Source organism: Scomber japonicus, chromosome 8 (genome assembly GCF_027409825.1).
Source record: "Scomber japonicus isolate fScoJap1 chromosome 8, fScoJap1.pri, whole genome shotgun sequence".
NCBI lineage: Eukaryota > Metazoa > Chordata > Actinopteri > Scombriformes > Scombridae > Scomber > Scomber japonicus.
This window is the reverse complement of record NC_070585.1, coordinates 19,659,193-19,684,144: the sequence shown is the minus strand read 5'-3', so window position 1 is coordinate 19,684,144 and position 24,952 is coordinate 19,659,193. Positions and strand designations below refer to the sequence as shown.

At 40.7% G+C, this 24,952-nt stretch overlaps 2 protein-coding genes across 2 annotated transcripts in view; one reads left to right on the top strand and one right to left on the bottom strand.

The window, feature by feature from the left end:
- Positions 1-24,952, top strand: part of atl3 (atlastin 3) — a 90,524-nt gene that overhangs the window by 20,229 nt on the left and 45,343 nt on the right. The gene's annotated exons all lie outside the window — the stretch shown is intronic.
- On the bottom strand, positions 14,673-24,583 carry efemp2a (EGF containing fibulin extracellular matrix protein 2a). The gene is made up of 11 exons (XM_053323440.1): positions 24,433-24,583; positions 21,191-21,470; positions 20,524-20,572; positions 20,152-20,340; positions 19,488-19,610; positions 19,233-19,349; positions 18,365-18,484; positions 18,108-18,227; positions 17,806-17,932; positions 16,988-17,183; positions 14,673-15,525 (listed from the first exon to the last, which is right to left on the bottom strand). Exons 2-11 carry the CDS (start codon positions 21,290-21,292, stop codon positions 15,352-15,354), a joined length of 1,317 nt encoding a protein of 438 aa, XP_053179415.1. The 5' UTR covers positions 21,293-21,470; positions 24,433-24,583; the 3' UTR covers positions 14,673-15,351.

Sequence of the window (24,952 nt, the reverse complement as noted above, 5' to 3'; positions counted from 1 at the left end):
TGATTTTGGTGTTCTTCTCTAATGAAAGAGGTTAAACACTGATATTCTTAAAAACTAAATGCTAACTCAATTTGTCAGTTTCAGTACTTCTGCCTGACATTTCACACATTTCATACACATTTCTTTTCATGTTCTGCTTTTCATCACTTTGTGTTTCTCTCGTTGCACTGAGCTCCCATCTTCCCTTTTGTTTTTCAGTCAACTTTCTTCCTTCACAAACAAGTTTTTCCTCCTTTTTTCTTGCAAGTTCAGCTAACACAGCCTGTCTATGTTATAGTTGTAACCATCTCAGTCCTTATCTGATTTACAGTCAGATTTGATATGTATTGGTTTGATCTGCTGATTATTACATGTATATGGGTTTAGGGTAGGTAATGATGTTGGATTAACTTTCATACTTTGCTGCTGTGATTTCACTTCTGTCTCATGCAGCACTAAACTCTCAGGCTCCTGACATTTTCCTCAGGAAAAGCTCCACACTGCATTATGGCATTTTGCTCTTTCGTTTTTCTTGTTTGAAAAAACTTCCACCCATCACCTGCTGAGAATTACTCAGTTTTTCCGTGGTTTCTTTATATTTCAGCTTCTTTGGCTTCGGTAAGTTATTGAATTATACACCACAAGTTGCGCTCGTAGAAACAAACTGTTCACAGTCTTGTGCTTCTTCACATCATTAGAAATAGTACAAATATTCACTGTGTTCAACATCAGCTCTCTAGTGTTTCCTTTTCTTGTAAAAAAAACAAACAAAAAATAAATCCACTGCATCATAAGTCTGTGGCCTCATCTCATTTTGGCCATCATTAAAGAAATGAATGACAGAAAACAATCTTTAAAAGTTAATTTTCCAGAGGATGAATAACTGCAATATTACTCTGTTCGACATTGTTGGCCGTCACCATGGACACCATCAGACAGATTCCAACTCATCATCCTTAAAGGACCATGCCAGTGTTAGATTGTTATGTGTATGGTTTGTGTTATTTACTGGACCACATATTCATTGGATCATTCTCTACATCCTTTTTTCAGATTTACGGGAATATGTTTCTGAACTTTCTGAGGAGTTGTTGTGCTTTGCTCCCCCACTGTCTTGCTCTCATATGAAAAAAGAAGATACATATTTTCCTAGCAGGCATTTAAGCTGCCAGAAGTTGTTCGCTTTATATTGGCAATTTCCACACACAGTCACCATTGTTCAATACATTTACACCCATCATTATGTAATTAATTTGGAGCAGGGAGGAAACCAATCTAGCCAAACAATTAATTTGTTGTAGTCATCATCTGAATTTACGTTTTCCTGTTTGTATTTTGGTTTTTTTTTTCACAATTCTTTTTATTGGTTTTGTTAATAGTGCATAGAGACAGTGGCAGCGTAGGGAAGGAGAAAAAAAACATAGAAAAGAGAGACTGCTACCATATCTTTATCCAAACCCCAACCCCACTCCACCCAAAATCTCCCACAACTTGTACAGAATGAAAGTAGAGAGAAGAAGAAGGACAAAATAGCTTTTTTTTTTTTTAAATGGGGGGTGGGGGGTCAACTAACTAAGATATTTATTAGTTCAACTGGGAATTAAAAAGCATCTTTGAGTGCCCCAAAAAGGACAATATAAATAGAATTTATAATTATTAATTATTAAAAATGAACGCAAGCCAAGAAGCCAAATTGCTGTTGTAAATTTGAAAGAAATCAGTGCCTGTATGTGATATAGCTTTATGCAGTTAAATCACAACAAGACTTAACTTCTGGTTCAGGATAGTTTCTCAAATCTGTCCTAAAACTACAGACAGGTTCCCATATAAGGCTGAAACAGTTTTTCCTTACTGTAATCATTAAAATGTAAGACAAAATCCAGTCAGTCTGTGTAAAAATCAAAAATGCATCTAAAGTTAGTGTAATCTGAGGCTTCAGCAGCCTGAACAAGTCAAATCAAGACAATGTTTTCCAAAGTTAATGTCATTTTAGAGGAGAAATCCCTGTTTGTGTTTGTTCTGACAGTTCCCCAGATTTCACAAAACACATAAATATATACATCTTATTATTTTTATGTTGTGTGAAACTCAACATACAGTGATTCTTTGAATAGCACAAAACTATCCTCTGCACTCAGATTTGGTAAATAATGTGAACAATGTATGAAAAATATGAACATTTACAATCAAATGAATGATTAGCAGTATTAAGTAGGAGTAACTGAGCTTTACATCTCCACCCTGCTCCAGTCTGCTGCTGCACATATGAGTCTCATTTTAACTGGATTTTATGTGACTAAGCAGACACTATTTTCTTTAAGATGTAGTGTTTTCAGAGAACGCCTTAAGAAAAGCAGCACTGGCAGACTTTTCTCTGGGCAAAAATAGCACACATCTTTATGCAGGAGCTCCCAGAAGAAGAACACTCAAAGTTGTTTGTTTTTTTTCCACCCAGCAGTCTCGTAGGTACTTAAGCTGTCCCGGTGTCCCACACACTCTGTTGTCTCAAGCGCTGCCATTGTTGCGGTTGTCATGATAATCCCTGCCATTATGAGACGGTGCTGTGTTGGTATCATAGGTGGGTGGCGGAGAAGAACATGGCTGTGGAGAGGCGGATCTGTGAAGAGCGAGGGGTCGGAGGGATGAGTGCCTCGTCTCCCTGACAGCAAATGGACTCAAATGAATCCAATTAGTGTGCCGTCTTTGTGCCAGAAACTCCTGTTTGTCTCAATATTCATGTGGAGGCTCATTTAGTCTTCTATCCCTCTTTAGCACCATCACTCATTCGGGCTCATTAACTCGGCCACTCACTCGCTCATTTTCCCACTCATGGATCCATTTTTCCCTCACTTGTTCACTTGATCACTCACTCATTCACTCACCCGTTCACTCAGTCACAGAGAAAAGGACTAAGACAGGCTTTTGCTGGAAAAAAATATTAAGAAAATCAAAAGTCATAGGTCATAGTAGTACCATCATATTCTATATGAGTAATAAACAATCACATTCAAGGACCAGTGTCACTGCTGCATTGACCTGCCCATTTTCACTCATTCATGCACTGACATATCACTTTTTTTTCATTCATTTAAGTTTCTCTCTTGTTTTCTATTATCATACATTCACTCTGTCACTCATCTGCTCACTCACTATTATGGATACATTCGTTTGCTCACTAACTCACACCTTCAACCATTTCACTGTCATACATTCATTCTTTCACTCCTTCTCTTTCTCACACACATTCAGATCCTCACTAATTTTTTTTTATCTGCACATTTACCTTTCATTCACCGGTCAATCACTTGCACACTCTCAATCTTTCACAAACATTCACCCTAATATTCTCATTCTCTTTCTTCATACATTCACTCTTTTACTCACTCTTTTACTCATTCACTCACTCACTCACTCACTCACTCACTCACTCACTCACTCACTCACGCATTCACTTATTCACCCAGATTGATTCACCCACACATTAACTCATTCACTCAAAAATGGATCAATCACTCACTTATTCACCAACCCATTTACTCACATTTCTAACAGTCATTCACTCACTGTTATCCATACCTTCACTCTGTCACTTCACTGTCTTGTTCGCTCATATTCAGTCACTCATTCGTACCTTTACCCTTTAATCAAATTTTGTTAAGTTAGTTTTGTTTATACAGCCTGATACCCCAGATCATACATTTGCCCTTAAATAACTTTACAAGCATACAACACTCACTCATTCACACACCTTGCTCACCCTTTAACATTAACACATTCAGTCACATTTCTCATTATACTCAGTAATCCACACAATCACACACTCATTGATCAACACGTACGCTCTGTCATTGTCCTCCACACACACTCACACACTCACACACTCACACACTGAGCTGATGTACAAAGGGCAGGAATATTCTGGGTCTTTCTGTCCACAAACACTCGTACAGTCGCGGGCAGCTGGCTTACCAACAGGTGTGACTTTCACAGCTCCGGTCGCCGTTGGCAGCGACTGAAACTGCGGATGAGGGATGAGCTGCATGTTCCTCCACAACCTTAGTCATCACATCACAGGGAACAGAGAGGATAGATAATCTGTCTCTACAACAGCTCCATCATGGTGTGAGTTATGAAAATTCATAACAATGTCAGTGATTGTACTGATGATGATTATGATGATGATGATGGTAGACTGTGTTCATCTCAAATGTAAAACAGGATATAAATAAGTGAATTATTTTTGGACCACTTCAGGGTGAAGAGTGCCAGAAATGAGGGTGTAAAAAAAAGGGGGGGGGGGGGGTTGTATTGACTTACTTTCAGGGAAAAACAGTGCCCCAGTAGCCAAGTGAATACAGCAGAGGTCACATAAAGCAGCATCTTTGGCTCAAACCCAGCCAGGGACCCCCAATGCATGTCATACCCATCTTCCTCTCCCCTTGTTTTCCATCTACCCCTTCACTGCCTCCCGTCCGGTAAATGCCAAAAAAATGCCAAAAAAAAATACATACATAACCTTAAAAAAAGTGTGGTTCTCATGCCAGAGGTGAAAGACACTGGTCCTTTTTCTCTAAGTCTTTTCTCTTTCTATTTATTTTTACACCCAGAGAGTCAAGGTCTGCACTCTGCTTCTTGAAAGGAAGGAGCTAATCTGTCGCCTAGCAACACCTCCCACTCCTGCATCGAGCGGGAGCGAGAGAGGATGTGGAGTAAAAAGGAGAGTTGAGAGGAGAAAAAAAAAAGAGACAGAAATTTGGGGACACAGAGAGGTAGAGACAGACAACTGGGAACACACAGAACTGAATTGGACATGTTCTACTACATACTTAGTAGTGTACTTACAAACACATTCCTGCTAATATATGAATACATAATACATATGAATACACACAAACATAAATATATATATATATATATATATATATATATATATATATATATATATATAATCTTGTAAAGATGTGTTTGTTTAGTTGTTTTAACTTGAATTTAAATCAGAAACTAGGGTTGTAAATTAGCTTCTGATAGACGTCCAAAGTAGTACCATCTGTTGCATTGCTTCTTCCTGTATGACAGTGTTTATGTGTATTGTGCCAGGCCAGTGAAATGACCACCAGATATATAATAAAAAAACTAGATTTCACGAGCCAATTGGAGAATTTATACATACCTGATATCTAAATTGGGTTTTATTTGTGTAAAAATGGAAATGTAGAAGCTAAACTTTAATTAATATTAATTCATTTGTTATTTGATTTGCTGCACTGACACTAAATGTGACACTTTCAATATTTCTTTCTTTCTTATGTTTGAGATCTGTTGCTACATTTATACATCATAACATCAGCCCTCAAGATGGGGCTAACATTCAGATTTTCTTTTTAAGTAGTGTCAATACAACCTGATCAAGAACAGTAAGAGAGGGAGTCCACGTAGGTTAAGTCTTATTCGATTAAACTAGTTTGTATGTGTCTTGGCACAGATAGCACTGGAGATATGAGGGAATTGATCAACAACAAGTCTCGCTGTATCAGCTACTAACAGGCCACAACATGTACTCTGTGCTTCAGGTTGCCCACAATCAGGACAGGATGTGGTCCTACTTGAACCCCTGGGAGCTTAACTCGTCTTACACATGCTGGGTCAGACTGGTGTCCTCTGGTTTGTCGCCAAAATGTGCACTGATGGCTCAGAGTTCATTTAAATAGACGCATATGTTAGACAAGTCCTGCCTTCTTGATAGTACAGTACAGAGCGTACTGCATGGCACTGCAGAATGCTGTGGTAGCCGACCCTGGATCCAGAAAAACAGCCCCAGACCATCATGCTTCCTCCTCCATATTTGACAATTAATGTCACACACTGAGGAACCATCCTTTCGCCTACTCGACGGCGTACAAATCAGTCATCAGTCCATAACACTTTCTTCCAGTCTTCAGTAGTCCATTGGTGGTGTTTCATGGCCCAGGCAAGCCTCTTTTTCTTATTCTGACATCTTAGCAATGGCTTTCTAGCTGCAACTCAAAGTCTTCTCTTCACAGTTGAAACTGAGACTTGCTTACTATGACCACTCAGAAACTTGTCTTCTGACTCTGTTGTGCTATGAGTGCTTTTTGATGGTGAAGGAAACTGTACTCACTGACACCTTGTAAGACACCTATATATGTATATATGTATATATATGTATATATGTATGTGGAGAGAGAGAGAGAGAGAGAGAGAGAGAGAGAGAGAGAGAGAGAGAGAGAGAGAGAGAGAGAGAGAGAGAGAGAGAGAGAGAGAGAGAGAGAGAGAGAGAGAGAGAGAGAGAGAGAGAGAGAGAGAGCAAAAACACAAGGAGCAGGAATGTGGTCCCTTTTATGTCACTCAAAATGTTGTGACCCCTTGCAGGAGTCTTGACCCCTTCGTAGAAAATTACTGCTGTGGGACATGCTGAGCCCCCTCATGAACCTAAATAATCATAATAAGCAGTATAGAAAATGTAAGATTCATTTCTTTTATTCAGACTAAAAGTTGTGTTGTAGCAGCACAACACAACCAAGAGATAAACAGCAACAAAAGCCAATGTGAAAACTAAATCTAAGAAAACAAAAAAAAACAATCAAGTTGTTGTGACTGAAAGTGATGATGCTGTTAGTCCAAAACTGTTGATGATGGTAAATGTATTCAAGTACAATATATACACTAAATACATGTTAAGATAAATAGATCAACCATAGAGGTAAGACTCACAAAAACTGTAGATATATATAGATAAATGATAGGTACATAGACACAGTGACTTTGTTATAAGGCTGTGGATGTGACAAAATAAGAACAATTTAGTCATTTTCACATGTACATAGTAGAAGAACTGGACTAAATGTCCCAGCGTGTAATCATAATGTTTAACATGCATGTTATCAGCTGGTCAGTTCGCACTCTGACACCTTCCAACTTCTAACTTCATGTCACTTTGTCAGATTTAAAGCCTGACGGATCCATCGACAGACAGACGCAACCTGTGAATATGAGCCATACAAACACCCACACACTCACACACACACACACACACACACATACAGCTCCACCCACACTGCTGCTCTTCACCTCCTGCCTTTATCCATCACTCGCTGCCTCCCTTCTCTCGGTTTTGGCTTTGTGAGCCAGTAGCCTTGTACCTTTTTCTTCGCTTTTCAATATCCAGTTTATTTTTAGCAGCCAAGGCACAGAACAGGGAGCAGAAGTTTTTCACTAGTGCTCTTAGTTGTGTTCAAGTTCTCTGTCTCCCCAAGGTCCCTGGATTATACTTAGACTCACAGGAGAACATGGGGACAATAGCTCAGTAAATAGCCAAGATATTTCTATTAAGGATGGAGTCTGCCACATATAGCCTATATTATACTGTGTGAGACTGGAGGTGTTCGTGTACAAGGATAAGATCGGTATGAGAACATGTGTTTTTGTGCATTTTTAAAGGTGCATGTGCCACAGGAACATCTGACTAACAGAACACAATATTTTCCATTTGGCACATGGTCACTAGCAAATATTAATTTAGTGTTTAATGTTGATATTTTAATTTTTTATTTTTTAAGTATTGTCTTTTTGTGGTGGACACATGCAGAGTATTGTACAGTAACATACCAGCACAGACACTGACTCTTTCTCCCCACAGTAAATTGGTGCTGATGCAGGGTTGCCATGGTAACGTGATGTAGATGTGTTACATCATGAGAGACCTCCGAGCAGCAGATCTTTCATTGAGACTCCCTCCCTATCTTCTACCCCCCGCCACCCTATCCCTGTTTCTCTCTGTCTTGCTCCCCCTCAATTAACTCTCACCCCCCATTTTTAGAAAAAAGGTCGAGCACAGATCAAAGAACGTGGACAGAGCATTTGGATGGGTTTGGTTCAGCTCAAGTGTTGATCTGAATGTATAACATCCGGACATATGTTCAAGATGAGCGGCCGTAGCGAGGTATTGCATAAACGCAGAGAGTGGGTTGATGTTCTGACAGAGACAGCAAGAGTGGAGGGAAGAACATATGTGCTGAATGGGCTTCATTACCAACCAATAACCCACGTTTGTACCTTGTTCTTTTCTTAGACTTGGTCCATTTGTCCTCTTCTCCCTCTCTGTCCTTGTGCAATGTGGCTCAAAATACACCACTATTGACCAGGTGTTTCAAAAAACTGCTCACATGACATCCTTCACATTAGGACTTTACTTCATTTTGTACTCCCATTCTGTTATCTGCTGTTCCGAGCAATTTACAGATTCATTCATGCTGGGCTGATTCATGAATGGATGAGGGTCAATAAGCTACTTGTCAGCTGGGGCTTGTTAGATTTATTTTTCCCCCACATTGAAACCTGCTTTCTATCTATAGCGCTCCAAAAATACATTTACACAACAAAGACCTGTGTGGTGTCAACAAGCTGCAAAACAGGTAACAGGTTATTTTTTAGGAAGGAAGCCATTCACTGGTTATTATTATTATATTGGCTTGTTACACAAACACAGAACACAAAATTAGAAATGACTATAAAAAGCAGGTTCAGAAATATCACCAAATTGCAATATTGCAGTCTTTTTATTGCCTGTTAAGCAGCCTGATTGTTGAGGGTGATTTGTTATGTTTTAACCCTCCAGTGGGAATTCAGCTTTTTTTAGAATGATACATGTTTGTAGTCATTTTCTGTCTGTGTTCCAGGTGAACCACAGCTATCAGGTGCTGCTGTTGGTTCAAAACTTCACCTCAACTTAAGTGTTTAGTTGACTGACTCCTGTGCAAAGCTTTAGATCTACACAGACTTTCCTCTATACAGATATTACAGCACAGCATAAAAAAATGATATGGATAAGAAATTAAAGGTAGGCTGAGATACAGCAAGAACAGATCACTCCCCTTTCATTCCTCTAGACCCTTTTCAACAACGTCACCACTGTTTTGTGTGTTTAAATCACTACTTTTCAGACTTTTTAACGTTTCTGTTAATCAATTAATTCATCAGCAAGCTTGTAACGACAAGAACACAAGCTTGTCTCGCGTGTGTATTTTGCCTTTTGTTACACAAGATTACAACCTGTTATAAGGTTATGTGACCCATTGTCCGAAGAACAGAGGAGGTGGCTGCTTGCTGTGAACCTGCAGATTTTTTCTATTTTGCTTTTTTTTTCTATTTTTGTCTCTGTTTCAATAAGAATGTTATAAATAAATAACACCTTTTTTTGCACCACCTTTATGTGGTGTGGTGGTGCCACAGTATATCTTTAAAGCAGAGCTATTCTGCTGTCCTGATTTAAATTGCTTTACTAATTTTACTGTGTTAATGAAACGTCACTGTTGCCACAGTATGCTGTGCAGCTGTAATAAAAAATGAAATATTGAATTGGTTTTGGCTGGCAGATAAATATATAAATATTAAAGACTCAGTAGCAAAAATGTGATCAAAACTACCCTGATTTTAACTTTCTTAGTAAAAAAACAGAAGTCCCCTTGACCTCTTGGTTTTTGGACAGATGTGAGGGCTCCTGGGTGTGACTGTGTTGCTTATTTTGGCAACTTGACTAACAACCTTTTGGCGGACAATCAATATTTTTACTAGGATGAGAGATCACTCTGCAGACTGCGAAGTGAGTCCACAGTGAGAGAACAGCTTTCGGCAAAAAAGTCACACACCAAATATCTGTTTCACAATCAGTTTGTGTTTTCTGATTCACAAAATGCTCCAGCTTCTGCTCTCTGGCGTCTGCATACCTTTCAGTTTTTCCATTTCTGTTATTTTTCTCAGGGCTGAATGTCTTTTCAGCATAGGTTCCTTTGCAGCTATACACCCACACACCCCTAGCAACACGTTGTCGTTTCTTGGTAACCACATTTACGCAATGAGTAAAGAAATTGAAGGTAGAGTAGGCATGGGTTGAGCTTAGAGCCTTATATAAATCCATCCAAGGCTCCAGAGAAACAAGAGATCAACATCTGGACCCGAAGTCTCAGCAACTCTTGTGTTATGCAGCGTCTCAGCTCCAGTTTTGTTTGCTTGAATGACAAAGTCAGAGAGAAATGTTGTGGAAGTCTCTTTAGGCACCTGAATCTCAACATAGACAGTGAACAGGGTGCTTTATGTGTAGTCATCCTCTCAGACACATGCACAGTCATATTTTTTTAATTACTTTGTTGTTAATTACTGAAATGTGACCCAATATCCTGCTCACTGTGACGCCCTGCACTAAATTCCCAGGGTGTTCGCAGAAGATTACACTGACCCGAGGTAATGAACATACCCAGCAATTGAACCTGTAATTGGACCAGACTGATAAGCTAATTATTTCCACGGCTAACAGGAAACGACTCCTGTTGTATTACAGTTCAATTCAGGGAGCATTTCACATGTAAGCTCCTGTGTGATATGTCAAGGTCACTTCTGCTCTGATAAATGCTCATAATTATTTTATTTTTTTAAACCCACAGGATTTATTATTAAGTAATACAAAATCCAATCAAAATCCATTACGTGTGGAAAATTATTCATCCCGTTAGACAGTCAAACATGTGAGTCCCAGTAGGTTTAAATGTAAATGCTGGCTGCCTTTTATCCACACGAGCAGCATGGCTCTGTGACGATGGGCAGGTTGGTCGATCCACCTCTTTCAGACTGAAACATCTCAACAAATTTTCAGTGGATTTACATTCAATTTTGTACAGACATTCATGATCCCCCGATGATGAATCTCTCAGCTATTACCACCACAAGCTTTACAGTTATGGTTTACAGTGAAATGTCTCCACAGCTTTTGGGTGGGAAATTTCACACAGATATTCATGATCTTCCTAAACTTACAGTATGTTTCCCTGACTTTTCACGTTGCGCCATCATCAGGTCAAAATTCATATCTACTTTTCTTCTTTTTTTTTAAATCTATCTAACAATTTACACAAATCTGCTAGCATGACCATATTCATGTCACCCTCAGGTCGAATTCTAATGGTGAACCAGACTTTTCCTCAAATGGCATCATCAGGCCAAATGTTCCATTTATTCAATACCTTGCTTTATGACTGAATACAAGCAAAACTATCTCCCATCATCCTCAGCTGTACTTAAGTGCCAGTTAGCACAATGCTAACATGGTGACTGTTAAACCTGTTAAACATCAGCATGTCACAGTGACTACACTGGTGTTAGTATTTATCAATTGTTTAGATTAGCCTATACTGTAGATACGTATGTTTTTTAGCATTACTAAGTTCTCTGTTATTTCCCCACAGCCATGTTACATGAGCTCAATTGTCCCTTAAACACCAACCCATCATGTTCCAAATGGGCTCAATTTATATCCATTTTAAACAGTATGTAATAATGTTATTGTTAACTATACAAAATACTCCTAGACACGGTCTTGATCCTGGAGTTGATGATGTCTCTTTTGTATTTGATACTGCTTTATACTACTAAGTTTGCATTTATTTCTAACACTTGGAGTGGCAAAAGCTTAAAGTTTTAACCGGCTTTAACTGGCTTTCTAACTAATTCTGGTGTAATGGTATTAAAATTAAAATTAACTCACCCTGTGCTTTCGGCCCATGGTAGTTGGTAGTTTATTGGTCATAACTGAATACACTTAATATAAATATGTAGGCTTAATGAAGGTGATATACATTACTGTCTTTCAAATTATCCCCCAGCAAGTACAGAGACACCTCTGGCTGGTAAACACTGCCCTGGAGGACTTCATGACTAAAAGTGCCTCATCAAACACTATTAGTAATATTAGAAATCTAAAGACAGTCAGTAAAAATTATAAATTTTAGTTACCATTCATTTTCCTTTAGAGAGCAGCTTGAGTTGTCATTTTTTTCTATTCTGTGATTCCAAATGTGTTTATGAAAAATAAACACATTCATATGTGTATATATAATATTGTGTCTGTAAAAACCAGTAGACATTGAATACAAACTCAGATGGACACTAATATGCTAATATAGCATTGCGTAATTGTTTTCTCCTTCCTATCACCCTCTCCATATATTTATATACTGCATGAAATATCCAGAGGAGAGAGCTATTTCCTGCCTCATGCCCTCTCTAATTTGTACTCCCTAATCACTTGGCCCTTTTTGTATTGTCAAGCCTGTTTTTGATGTCCCACAGATTCCACTGCCCGCTCTTTTCGTTAATGAACTAATCTCGCTGTTCAGTAGGTGTGGGTGGAGGGAAATGACACTCCACCTCACTCTTCCATTCATAAATATAATACCTGCATTGTGGTGTAGTGGGGGGGTGCATGGAGAGCTTTTGTAATGCAATAGGAGGAGAACAAATTGGGAACAAATTGCTCCTCCATCATGGCAGCGTGGCTCAAACCGAGAGACCGAAAAGAGCAGGTGTTTTTTTATGTTTTTTTCTGTCCACCATGTTTGTTCCACTAAAGTAAAGTCCTCTAAAGTGATAGAGGTGTGTTGGTGCACTCTGCCCTGCTCTGCTCTGCATGCATGGGCCTTCGCTTCTCCGCTTCCGGTCCCACGCCATTCCCCCGACTGCAGCCTACAGGGGCAAGGCTTGCCCAGAAATTAGATCATACTCGGGCGAAGGTGCCAGAAATGAGGCCCATGCAGGCACTCCAGCACTGCCCTCTGCCACCTGAAACACTCCTCCCACTCGTCTGTGTGGGCACTGCCACTCTCAAACACATGCTAGCTATGTAAACACCCACACCCTGCACACACAGAGGCACACACAGACAAACACGTACACATGATACTGGTTGCAAACACACAGAATCAGGGTTTTCTTCATGTCTGGGTGCCAACAGGAAATGCCAGGGGACTTGTGCCATTCAGACGTCCTCCCCTACTGCACTCTTTAACACCATCACCAGGCTCTGTCATTTTTATTAGCCTTCATAGTCTTTGAAACACTGACAAGAAGCCAAGTTATGCAAGAAAAGAAATCTATACTACAGCTTGGAGTGTATCTATGCGCTTTAGTTGCTGTGTTGTACTTTATTTGCAAAAAGTAAAACAAAGTTGCCATCACTTTTTCCTCCCACAGGTGTATGAGTTCATGGAAAAAACTGGAGAAAATGTAGGCTCACTAGTCAATCAGATTATAAAACCAACACTCTCTCCTCATGTTGTTGCTATTCTTAGACTGCTTGGAAGAGATCTGTGTGATCTACTGCCCCCAGGTGGCTGAAAATGGTCTGCCCAGATTACATAAAACAAGAGCTGTGTGTGTGAGTCATCACCCCCCAGTGAGGACAGATGGGCGGTGTGTGTGTGTTTGTGTGTTTGTGTGTAGGACTGGGCGGAGCAAATAGCAGTGGACTGTGAAATAAGGGCTTTCCCCTCTCTCTTTTTCTCCCACTCTCTCTCTTTTTCCTCAGTTTTTTGTGGGTCAGGAGAATCAGTTAGCACACAAGCAGAGTGACTGTAGCAGTAAAAATAGATCAGAAAGCTGCAAAGCTTCAGTCCTGTTTAATTGAAACTGCAGCCATTTGCTTCCTTCCCTTCCTAATGTAAGGATATTAGGATGTGAGTTCAAGATTTAATCTAGTCCTTCATACTACGGAAGTAAAGCATTTTTATATTATTAGTGAGGAAGAGAGAAATCAAAATGGGGAAGTGATCTTTCTGTCTCTTAGTTGTCATACTAATATGCAGTTCAGCTTGGGATGAAGTAATGTAGAGGTCATTTTGGACAGGACAGAGATAAATAGAAATAGGGCTATAGCAAGTTCACATTATTTCAGGTCTATCTTAAAACATACGCTGTGGTTACATTATGAAGGGATCTTCTAATGGTCAGTATGAACAAGAGGAACAATTACAGCAAAAAAAAACATTTATCAGTGTTCATTTGGGCACCTGACTGCTGTGTTAGGACAGACTTGAGAAACTGTGAACCTGTCCTTTAAGGTTGTGATAAAATAAAAGTGTGCAATCAACAATATCAGGTCCAATTAAAATAAGAAGAATTACACACTTTGACACAAAAACATTGGCTTATCACCCCTGTTTCATTAACTATCTGCAGCTAGGATAGAAGCAGCCTTTACTGCCACAGTATTCAACTATTAGTATTACTATTAAACAGTCACTGTGACTTTTATTTGATCAATTTTACCAAGTATTACTATTAAACAGTCACTGTGACTTTTATTTGATCAATTTTACCATTATTATTATTTTTTACACAGACGTATTACTTTAAATCCTGTACACTCTTTTCTGGGCAAGACAAGACAATGAGGCTGGGAGAGGATTTGATATTCTTGGGCAGTGTGAATTATTCCATATTGAATGTTTGATTGACTGACCCCAAAAAAATCAATAAATGCTGAATTTAAGAAAACAATTAAGAGACGAAGCCCAGTTAGCCCAGTGTCAGAATACAGCGTAAAAAAGTTCACTTAAAGTTCCCAGAGTCCAAAGTAACATCTTCAACACAAAAATATTGAGTTTACGCTCACAAATCAAAGAAAAGTAGCAAATCTTCATGTTTGAAAAGCTGGAACAAGTAAATTCTGGGGTATTTTTGCAACATTTTGGCCTTGTCATAGTCGAAAAGTAGGACCCTGAAAGGATCCTGAAACTGAAGCATTACTTTTATTATTCACACCTTTGCTTTTCCTATTCTGACATGTCAACATGTCCTCTGAGGTCTACATAAAAGAATTTCACTGAGTCACACAGTTTAAAAGGTATATTGTTTAATTTGGGTTCAAATCTTAGACAAAAAAAAATACAAAGTACAACACGATCAGCAATGTGACGAACCTACAAACGGCAGTGACAGAGAGCTGGAACATGGGAATGGACAGCGGAGGGTAAAGGAGGAGTGTGGATGCTGAGGTCTGAACTGAGTGGTTACTGAATCATGTCTGTCAACAGGAAATGGGGACTGACAAAAATAAAGTGACAAACAGAGGGGAACCGAAAGATAAGGGTGTAAAATTGGTTTAGAAAAAACAGATTAATGAAGTGACGCTGGGTGTGAATCATTCCATCTGAAGGCAGACAGAAAAAAAACATGTCACACAGATTTGTTATCACCCTGAACAGATGAGTACAATCCCTTTTTATACACATTGACCACAGAATGAGGCTGTCAGATATGTGTAAAGTGGAAAAAAATAATGATGAAAATGGACAGATTAAACATAAGGGAACACATTTGACTGGACTAATTATTTTAAAGCTGTGTATCTGTATACTGTGCTGCATGAATATTCTTACACTTAAGAAATGTGTGACTTGTCTTCGAAGACTAAACGTGTAACATCACAGTGACTGGTTGAACTGCATTGACCACTTGTTTTGCATCTGCGTTTCTCTCTCTCCGTCTTTCTCTGTGTCCCTCCACTCTTCTTCCTCTCCTCCTTCTTTAAAAGGTGTACGGCCCAACGTAGATGGAGAGTCTGAGGGCAGAGCTGGTCTGGTAGCTGCCCTGATAGGTGAGCAGCGGGTTTACGGACACCATCTCCAGGTCCAACGTGTACTCCCTCGGCCCTGACACAGCACGGGCCAGCACCAGCATTGCACTGATATTATTGATTTGCTGGAAAAGACAAAAGAAATGTTACTGAGCATATTTTTCTGCTGCAGAGGAAATTAAGGTCAGTGTGTGTGGATAACATGAATCTTTGAAAGCCCTGCGTACCCATACAGTAAGAATGATAAAGGTGTAGGCTATCACATCTTAACAGGTGGTACAAACGTAAATGGGACATAACATACTTTTTGTTGGACATTTGTGCTAAACATGGTCAAAGTTACAAAACTTGAAGTAAATGAAGGTAAAATGCTCCCTGCAAGACAAAAAACAGGGCTTGAACCTGTCCTAAATGCTGGTTTGTAAAATACCTCTACTTCCTCCTTGTGATGATGTGAAATCGTTCACTTACGCCCACAAACAGCTGTAAGTTCTGTAGCCTTTGTTGTTAAGGTTGTTTAAGTGGTTGTGTTCATGTTGTCCACTCTCATATTTCTCGGATTTGGGCCCAAACTTGAATTAATATATTTGAGAAGTTTACATTTTGAGTAAAGAATGAGGAAAAGAAGTGAAATCTGACTACTATTATTTATTTACATAGCTTCTGGGCTCATCAGGAGGGGGACCTTAAAGAGAGCTAAAAACGGCCTGTTTCAGACAGAGGCAGAATTGAGGGGCTGCATATATATCCTACACTGTAATAAGGAGTTAATAAGAAACTGTAAATTATGAGAAGATATTTCAGTAGACAAAGGACATAAGCAAAAAAGCTTTAACATAGATCATTGGATTAGGCATCCAAAACCATGTTAAATCTTGTTTTCACATCAGGATATTTAATATACAGTCAGACAGGCTTGTATCAACTAAATGAGGTCACAACCCGTGCTTCCTATGAAATGTAACAGACTTTATGTCTTGTTATGGGCGCAGATACAAGTGGGTTTAAACAAAATGTTTAGCCCTCTCTTTATCAGCAGGACATACAGACATGGCTGACTATATCCTGTGAGTCTAATTATTAAAGCTAACAGTAAGGCTGGACTATACATAGTAGTAAACAAAGAGAAAACAATATTTTAAATGTACTGTTTTACACATGATCAGAAACATAGATTTGGTTTTTCTTAGCAAAAATCCCCAACAAAAGCATCTTTTGACACTAAAGCTTTCCTTGGAAACTCAGGCTAATTAAATTTGTTGGTAATTTTTAAGTAACTTAATGCAGTCTGACCTGCCACTCTAAATCAACACTAAAAGAAATTCCTTGACCTTTGTAAGATAAATGAATTAGTAAAGATGCACTGAAATGAATGTGTGGAATGTGTTAAAGGACTTTTTAAGTAACTGTGGTCAGGGAGGAACCACCATCTTATTAAGTGGACACCACCAATAACTGACCAATGTTTAATAGAAAGACAATGTTTTCCTAATATAATCACGTAGCACTAAGTAAAAGTGTTTCTAGGTCAGTGCACTTCAAACATAAAATATGTCAAAGTCAGTGATACATCATATCTCTTCTCACCCTGATGTAGAAGTCTCCGTTTTCGTCACCAGAGCGGATGCGGAAGGTGTTGTAAGCCCCTGGGGAGACGCTGGTGGCCTGAATCTGGAAGATGTCGGAGGGTACAGAGCGCTCCGAGGTGATGCTCATGTAGCGGTGGACAATAGAGAAAGGTAGCTCTCTACAGGCGGGCTTGTTGACAGGACATACACAGCGGCTGGCAGAGAGGGTGATATTTGGTACAATAACTGATATGTAAACATCGCAATATGCATGCTGCAGCAATAACACAGAGTTCAGCTATAATACATGTACATATATGATCAAGATAAATCTTTGTAAAATGAACAGTGAGTGATAATCACTACATTTAAATGCTGTGATTTAATTTTCATGGAGCAGTACATAAATCAGCCAGCAGAGGGGGTAACATGACCAAGAGGAAAGTTCTCTTCTCCTCAAATCTGAATAAATATTGTACAGTAGCCATTTTTTATCCTTCATGTTTCTCCAAAACACATTTTATACCACCAAATCATCTGGGATATGTTAATAGTGACCCAAACCTGTGACCAATCCAACACTTGTTCACGACTGTAACAGTTTTCTTATTACACTGGACCATGTTCAGAAGAAAAGGTTGCAAAGTTGGATTCATACATGGAAAAAGTAATTGGAGTAATCTTGCAGTTTTAGCCATACTCAGTAAAGGGGCTGATTATATTCTGGGCTGATGGCAAATACATATTTTAGTAATTGGGAAAAGGCGTGTACGTGTGTAAAAGTGTGTTGTTTTTGTGTGTATGAGCACACACAAGTTTTCATGAGGTGTCACTCACTTCTCAGATACTTGTACGTAAGGCTCTTGGCACCGGTTGGTGTCCACACACTGGTATCGTCCATGGATATTCACACATGTCTGCGTATCAGTACACTGGTGCTCCCCTGTTTCACATTCATTTATATCTGCGGAGGACAAACAGCTCATAATGTGTGATTGAACGGGACAAAAAAGGATTGTACAAGAGTCTAGCTGCTGTCAAAGAAGTAATAAGGATCAAGTCAGTGCTTCATTTGTGACTCTGAAAGCACAAAGAGGAAGGTGTTAGTTGTGGAAGGAAATGGAAGCGGGTGTGTTTACCCTGGCATAGTCTTGTGCCTAGCAGCTGGTATCCTTCTGGGCACACACAGGAGAACTTTCCCGGTTCGTTGACACACTGGTATTGGCACAGGTAACTGGAATAGCTGCACTCATCAATGTCTGTCAAGTGACATGTTCAGGGTTTATAAATTGCCCAACATGAAAGGTAGAAAGGGAACAAAAAACATAGCTTAATCCCAGTAAAGAAACATGGTATTACTGACTGTTGAACACATTAATCAAATGAGGTCTCTTACCATTACAAACAAAGCCATCAGGCCCCAACTCATAACCCGGGTCACAGCGACAAAGGAAGGTGCCATAAGTGTTATAACACCTCTGAGAGCAGGGAGCACCCATATCACATTCATTCACATCTGAGAGGATTGAATGGACAGAGAAGGATGGCATATTCAGAACCTTTACTTAAGTATAAATAGCAATAGCACACAGTTAAAGTACTCCATAACAGGTCAAAGTCCTGCATTCAAGCTCAGAAGTATTAGCAGATAAATGTACCAAAGTATTGATGGGGGAACTACTTGTTATGCAGAACTGAATCCTTCATAGTGGTATAATAATCTAAATATTTGATTACATTTTCTAAAGAATTAAGTGAGCAACAGGTTGAAGCAGTCCTGCAGGGATTTAGTATTGTACTGCCAGTAGTTGGGAGACACAAGGGGTGCATTTTTTAAAAAGTAAGATCAAAATTGATGCAGCAGAAGCAGAGATTTCTTGATAAGATCCAAAACCTCTGAATCCTACCATTACCATAATGCAAGTCCATGGTGTGTATTTGTTGTGTGTTTGTGTATTTGACTCCCTCCTGTTAAATGCATACATATTTTACTTTACTCTTTTTTCTCTACAACCTAATTTTACTTATTTCTTAGTTTAATCTGAAAAAATGCATCATGTAAAATTTTACTGTACAAAGAAAATATTAACTATAGCTGCCAAAACATTTTGTGGCGTAAAACGTACATTATTTCACTCTGAGATGTAGTGGAGTAGAAGTATAAAGTATCATCAAATGGAAATACTTTGGATGTGAGTGTTGAATGCTGAATGAATGTGTTTTTTGTGACAGTTGAGTCTCATAATCTGAGGGCGTTGACTCACCAATGCAAGATCGGTTATTTCCTGCCAGCTGGAAACCGGGTTCACACTGACAAGAGAAGGAACCAGGCACATTGACACAGCGATGTTGGCAGTACCTGTACCTGCACTCATCAATGTCTGAGAGGAAATGGAGGAGGAAAGAGTCAGTAAAGGGATATAACTAATCCCACCTCAGGAAACATTTTTCAAATTAGCTACAGTATATCTCAAGACGCTTAGCTGTATTTGTTGAAGGATAACTCAAGATGATCTCACCAATGCACTCTGTGCCAACCTTGCGGTAACCATCGGGACACTGGCAGGTGAAGGCACCCAGTGTGTTAACACAATCCTGGCTGGGCTGACAGTCATGTTCATCTCGCTCACATTCATCGACATCTGTGTTTGTGGATGATGTGATACAACATGCCAAAAAAAAAAGAAGTGGTTATTGTGAGCAAACAAATCCTCATCCAACATGACTGAAAGAAGCAGTGTGACTGTTCGAGGGCAGACGATGGGCGACTCTGTTCCCCTCATTTGCACCCGACAGCTGAGAATATCACATCATGTTGAATCATGTTTGCTGTCTCATGCAGATGAACACCTCGCCGCTGTCCTCCGGCACCAGTAGCTTTCTCGCTGCAAGTCCGGTTTTGTAAAACACCGCAGCTGTCCTCGTGTGAAATCCTCCAAATTCCTACACTGTCTGGCTGCCCCCCGTAGACACATACTCACTAACACCCACGCTGATTGCACCAACATGCTGCCTCCTGTCCCAGCACCTGCCACGGCCACCTGTCCCTCACAATCTGTGGCCACTGACAATAAATTTACACAATCACACACACACGCACACACACAAACATGCTTAATGATCACTCATCCTGTGGCCACCTGTCTACCTTCAACCCCCAAACCTACAAAACCAGACACCCACCCACACAGCTGTCTCCCTGTGGCTCGTAGCCCAGGGGGCAGGGGTTAAAGGCCTCGGTGGGCGTGATGGGGGCCTCTGGAGCCGGGATGACTGACGCAGAGCGAGGAAGGCACAGGTACCCTCCATAGTGGTTGAAGCACTTCATTTCCCCCTTGCAGGCATCTGGAATAGTCTCACACTCGTTTATGTCTGATGGGAGTCACAGAGACACATAGTTAGACTCTGAACATGAAGTGCAGACTGTTTGTCCTTGTTAAGAACAAATCAAAAAGACAGGAAAGACCACGGAGAGCAGAAGGATGATCAAAGCTGTTACTATCCATAAGGATTAGGTGTTGAGGTGGATAATAAATATGTTTAAATGTGTTTTACCTTTGCAGTGCTCAGTCTGAGGGTCCCAATGATACCCATCTGTGCATTCCTGCAAAAAAGCAGCAGAGAGGAAGAGAGTGTGAGAAAATGATGGAAAGAAAGATGTGAACAGCCCGTATAAGCCAAGCAGTTGCATAATATATTCATAATACACAATCCCCACTAGTGGGACTTGAAAAAAGAGCAGAGGATAGGGAAACTTGTTTCCTCTGTATTCGTGTAACAGTGCTGAGCCAGAGAGACAAAAAGTCTGCTGCTTGTTAAAGGATGTGTGACATTTTAAACAGCTGTCCTAGAGCCAAATGTCACTTCTAAATGACAAATCTCAAACGATTTAAGGCCACTGTTTGGAAAAAGGGTTATTATTATTCTGGAAAAAAATAGTGCTGTGACCTTCATGGAAAGAAAACCTAGGCCTAGAGAAACATGGAATTAAAACCAAAAATACCCCCAGCTAGCACTACCATAAAAGACTGGAAAACAAACATTGCTGTGGAATATTAAACCAGAGAGAAGATGGAGGATTGGAGGCAGAAATTTCAACACACACAAAAAAAAGTATGGCAGGTATGATATATGGTATGGAAGCAAAGAAGAGAAGATGCAAAGAAAAAGAAAGGAAGAGAGAGGAAAAGAGAAGGAGGAAGAGAGATTCATCAATCCTTACCGTGTAGGTGTCACTTTCTGTATGGGGCTGTGAAATAGCACTGCGGAGGAGCACAGACACACATATGCACACGCACAAGATTGACACACAAACACCCTGCATACTAATGCACTAATTGATGGGAGATGGGACAGGAACACACGTAAAACATGCACACAAATACACAAACATACACACACACACACACACACAAACACACACAGAGCTATCAGACAGGTAGAGCTGCTTTAAAGATGAGAGAGGCAGCCGACTTGTGATGTGCAGAGCAGCCAAGTGGTATCTGTATTTCAGAGAGAGACAAGAAAGTGGAAAAAAAACATTTAAAAGGTCATGTTAGAAACTCAGAAATCAAAAAATAGTTTGATTCAGACTCAAAACACACTTGTGCTATGCTTTCGTGCTCGGCTCTGTAAGCTGTTCCCACAGCTGAAATGGATAAATCAACTTGAAGTCTGGCAGCCAATTTTTAAGTAGTCAGTCAGAACACAAACAGTTAGCTTCTTGGACTTGGTTCACTGTTTGTCGACCAAACAGTTCCCCCTTGATCACAGCAAGAATAAATTGAATGAACCACTGCCAGGTAAAAACATAAACATTGTGACGTACTCCCTCCTTTGGCTGAAAATAACAAAGTCAACATCACAGGAATACTTTCATATTAGCTGCTGCTCACAGAAAGCCCTCTGTGTCTTCAGACTGGCAGACTACAACTCAGTGGAATGATAGTCTTGCTGAGCACTGCCTCCAGAGGTTTGGTTTACTGTGTATCAGAGCAGCGTCGGTGGGAGCACATAAATTCTGGTTGTTGCTTGCACATTTTACAACGTTTCACATCTGCTGCTCAGCTACTTCAGTCTCTGAGACAAACCTCAAATTAATTTGTGACAAGGAATCGCCTCTAAAGATGTTGTTGTTATTTCTCTGTAATGGATGAGGGCATCTGTCTTTGTCATAGTGTTCTGCACAGTGTAGTGTATTTTTATAGTAAATTTTGTGTGCTGAGGTTTCTGAGGGCCTTTTTCTCAGCAGAGACAAACCATACTTCAGTTAATGTTCCTGGAGAGAAGCTATAAGTGTTTAAGCTGACTCTAAACATAAACAAATCATCTATTCCAGCTCCCACAGACCAAATTCATGGAAAGAGCAGGCCATTTGAAGAAATGAAAAGAAAAGTTTAAGTGAGTGTTGTTTGCAAAGTCAGTGAGTTCCAGTTAAAATACACGACAGGAAAGTTATAATCACTGCCTGTCTATGTGCACGTACACACGCTCGGATATAAACTCCTCATGCCACATTTGCAGGCAGTGCTTATTGTTGTATTTCACATTGAGACAACTAGAAGGCAGCAGAGTGACCTGGATGCCCTCAAATACTTGATGAGTGACATCATTGGCCATTTGTGACCCTTGTTTGGTGAAAAGTAGCAAAACATGCGCTCACCCTGTACACACAGACGGTAACACATGCCACCGTGCAATCAGACGGCCGCAGTACGTGACCTCTCTGACTTGGCTCGGGGGACACTTACAACCAGCAAAAATGTGTCCTGAAACCACCCAAAAACAAACTGACCATCAATCCAGGGTCCAGTCACTCGATGGCTACTGAGTGTGGCCAACAGTGATGCGTGGGTGTTGCCTGACTGCCACTGCAGATCAAGTGGCGGTGGACCTCTGGAATGCCCGTGGCAAGGATGTGGGCGCCAGTTCTCAGCTGGGATGCCCTGCCACAGCAGTGGTTCCCAGAGTATCAGGTTCTGGGAAACCCCCCATGGTTTGCATAAGAGGACAGCTGGTGCCAAACCTCCAGCCACTGCCCTGAACTTCTCATATCTCTCCTCATTGTGTAGGAGGATGTCAGACAATGTGTCCCTAGTGCAGAAGTTCATCATCTCGGTTTGGATGACTGATGACGTAAAGAAACATCAGTATCACAGTTGAAGCCTCAACATTCTGTTCTAACACCTGTTGTGTATTGTATTCACATACCTCTCACAATAAAATAATTAAAATCTCACATCATTTCTGTATAGGCCTCAGCTTCAATAACAGCACATTGACCCATTTTTAAATTCACACAGTCAGCACATTTTAACAATCAAAATGTCAGGCAGCGGGGTAAAAGTGGCCACATGGGGACCAGGAAAAACACACAGTTAGACCACACACACACGCTGTCATATATTGTAATGTGTATACATAGCTAGCTTTGTGTAGTTCTGCTCGGTTGCGCATAGAGCAGCCTGAGAGCACGGTGGCCCAGTGCGTTACAGCTGCGCTCTGCTGCCGTTGTGGCAGTGAACCTGCAAATCCACTACCAGCGGGGTCTCCATCTCACACACACATGCAGCTTAGCTTCTGTTCAGGGAAGCTCCACAGTCAATGATGGAGAGTGAGACTGCAGGAGAAATTCACATACTGTAACTGTACAAATCCCTCCTGAGCTGTTGTGCTCTCCCAGTGGTGTTGCTGTTCTGTCTGCCTCGGTTAATGTGTCAAAAGGGCTGTGATGCATTAGTGTGTGCTGACAGTGTGGCACCGGATGATGGGCTGTTTTCAGGGATCTGTGGTCCTTCCTGCTTTTATAATCCCACCGGAGTCATTACAGTGACATTGGAGCTGTCACATGCTAACTATTAGCAGTATACTCTGCAAACAGCAATGAAAAGGGCTGTCAAATAGTAAAAAGGCAATATCTTGCAATGTGATGGCATCCAGGTTTCAGGATGTGTGTTTGTAGCTGACACCTGTTTCTCTTGTTGAATACATGCTGTTAACATTTCTCTTTTAATTTCAATTTTAGCCAGATTGTCTTGCTGTAGTTTAGTCTAGAGTGACTAAACTGAGATTGTGACATTCACTTTAAAAGTTGTACAAGAGTGAAGAATTTTGCAATATACTGTACAATAATACATGCCCTGTGACTCACTGCCTCTCTTCCTGTCTACCCTCCTATTACAGTGTCTGAAACACAGAGCCAAGAGGCAAACTACACAGACTGTGGGCCACGTTATCTTGGCTTCTCTGAGGAGCCAAGTGTAGCTGAGAGAGCAGAGCCGAGCAATGGTGCAGCTGTGACGTGTATGGCCTGTACCAGAAAAGTAGGTAAGAGGGTACATCTCACCTCCCTAACTTCTCCTAATGTGCTGACAAAGTTAATAGGTCATCCACTAGTTCCCTTTTTGACACAAATCCCTTCTTACGTTGATGTCAGACATAAAAGAAAGGCAAAAAAGTACTCACAGACGAGTCTTTCCGGAAGAGTCTCAGTCTCTCTCTGGCCAGTGTGTCCTGCTGGCTGCTGTTGTCCCGGCTGAGTTGGCGTACAGAAGTGGTCCCTTAAACTCCTGCCTGCATGACCCTGAGAGAGTGAGTGGGGAGACAGCTGGAACAGCTGAACACATGCAAAGGGAGGGAAAGAGAGAGAGAGGGAGAGAGAGAGAAGCCGAGACGAGGAGGGAGGAGAGAGGGAGGAGAGAGGGACAGCCCATTCTTACCCCCCCTCTGGCCCCCTGCACTGCTATCCTCCACTCTCCAAACCCCCTCCTCTCTGACCCCCCAGGATGCAAATTCCTGGTCTGCGGCCCAAATACCAAAATTCCAAATCCATCCAAATCGCAGGCGGAACAACAACTCACAGATTCACACACATTGCGCCCCCCCCGCCCCATCCTCTTACCCAATGCCCCCTCTTACTAGTCCCACAACACACCTGGTTTCATTTAAACTAAACCCCCGCAAAAGCCCCAAGCTCCCCACCCCT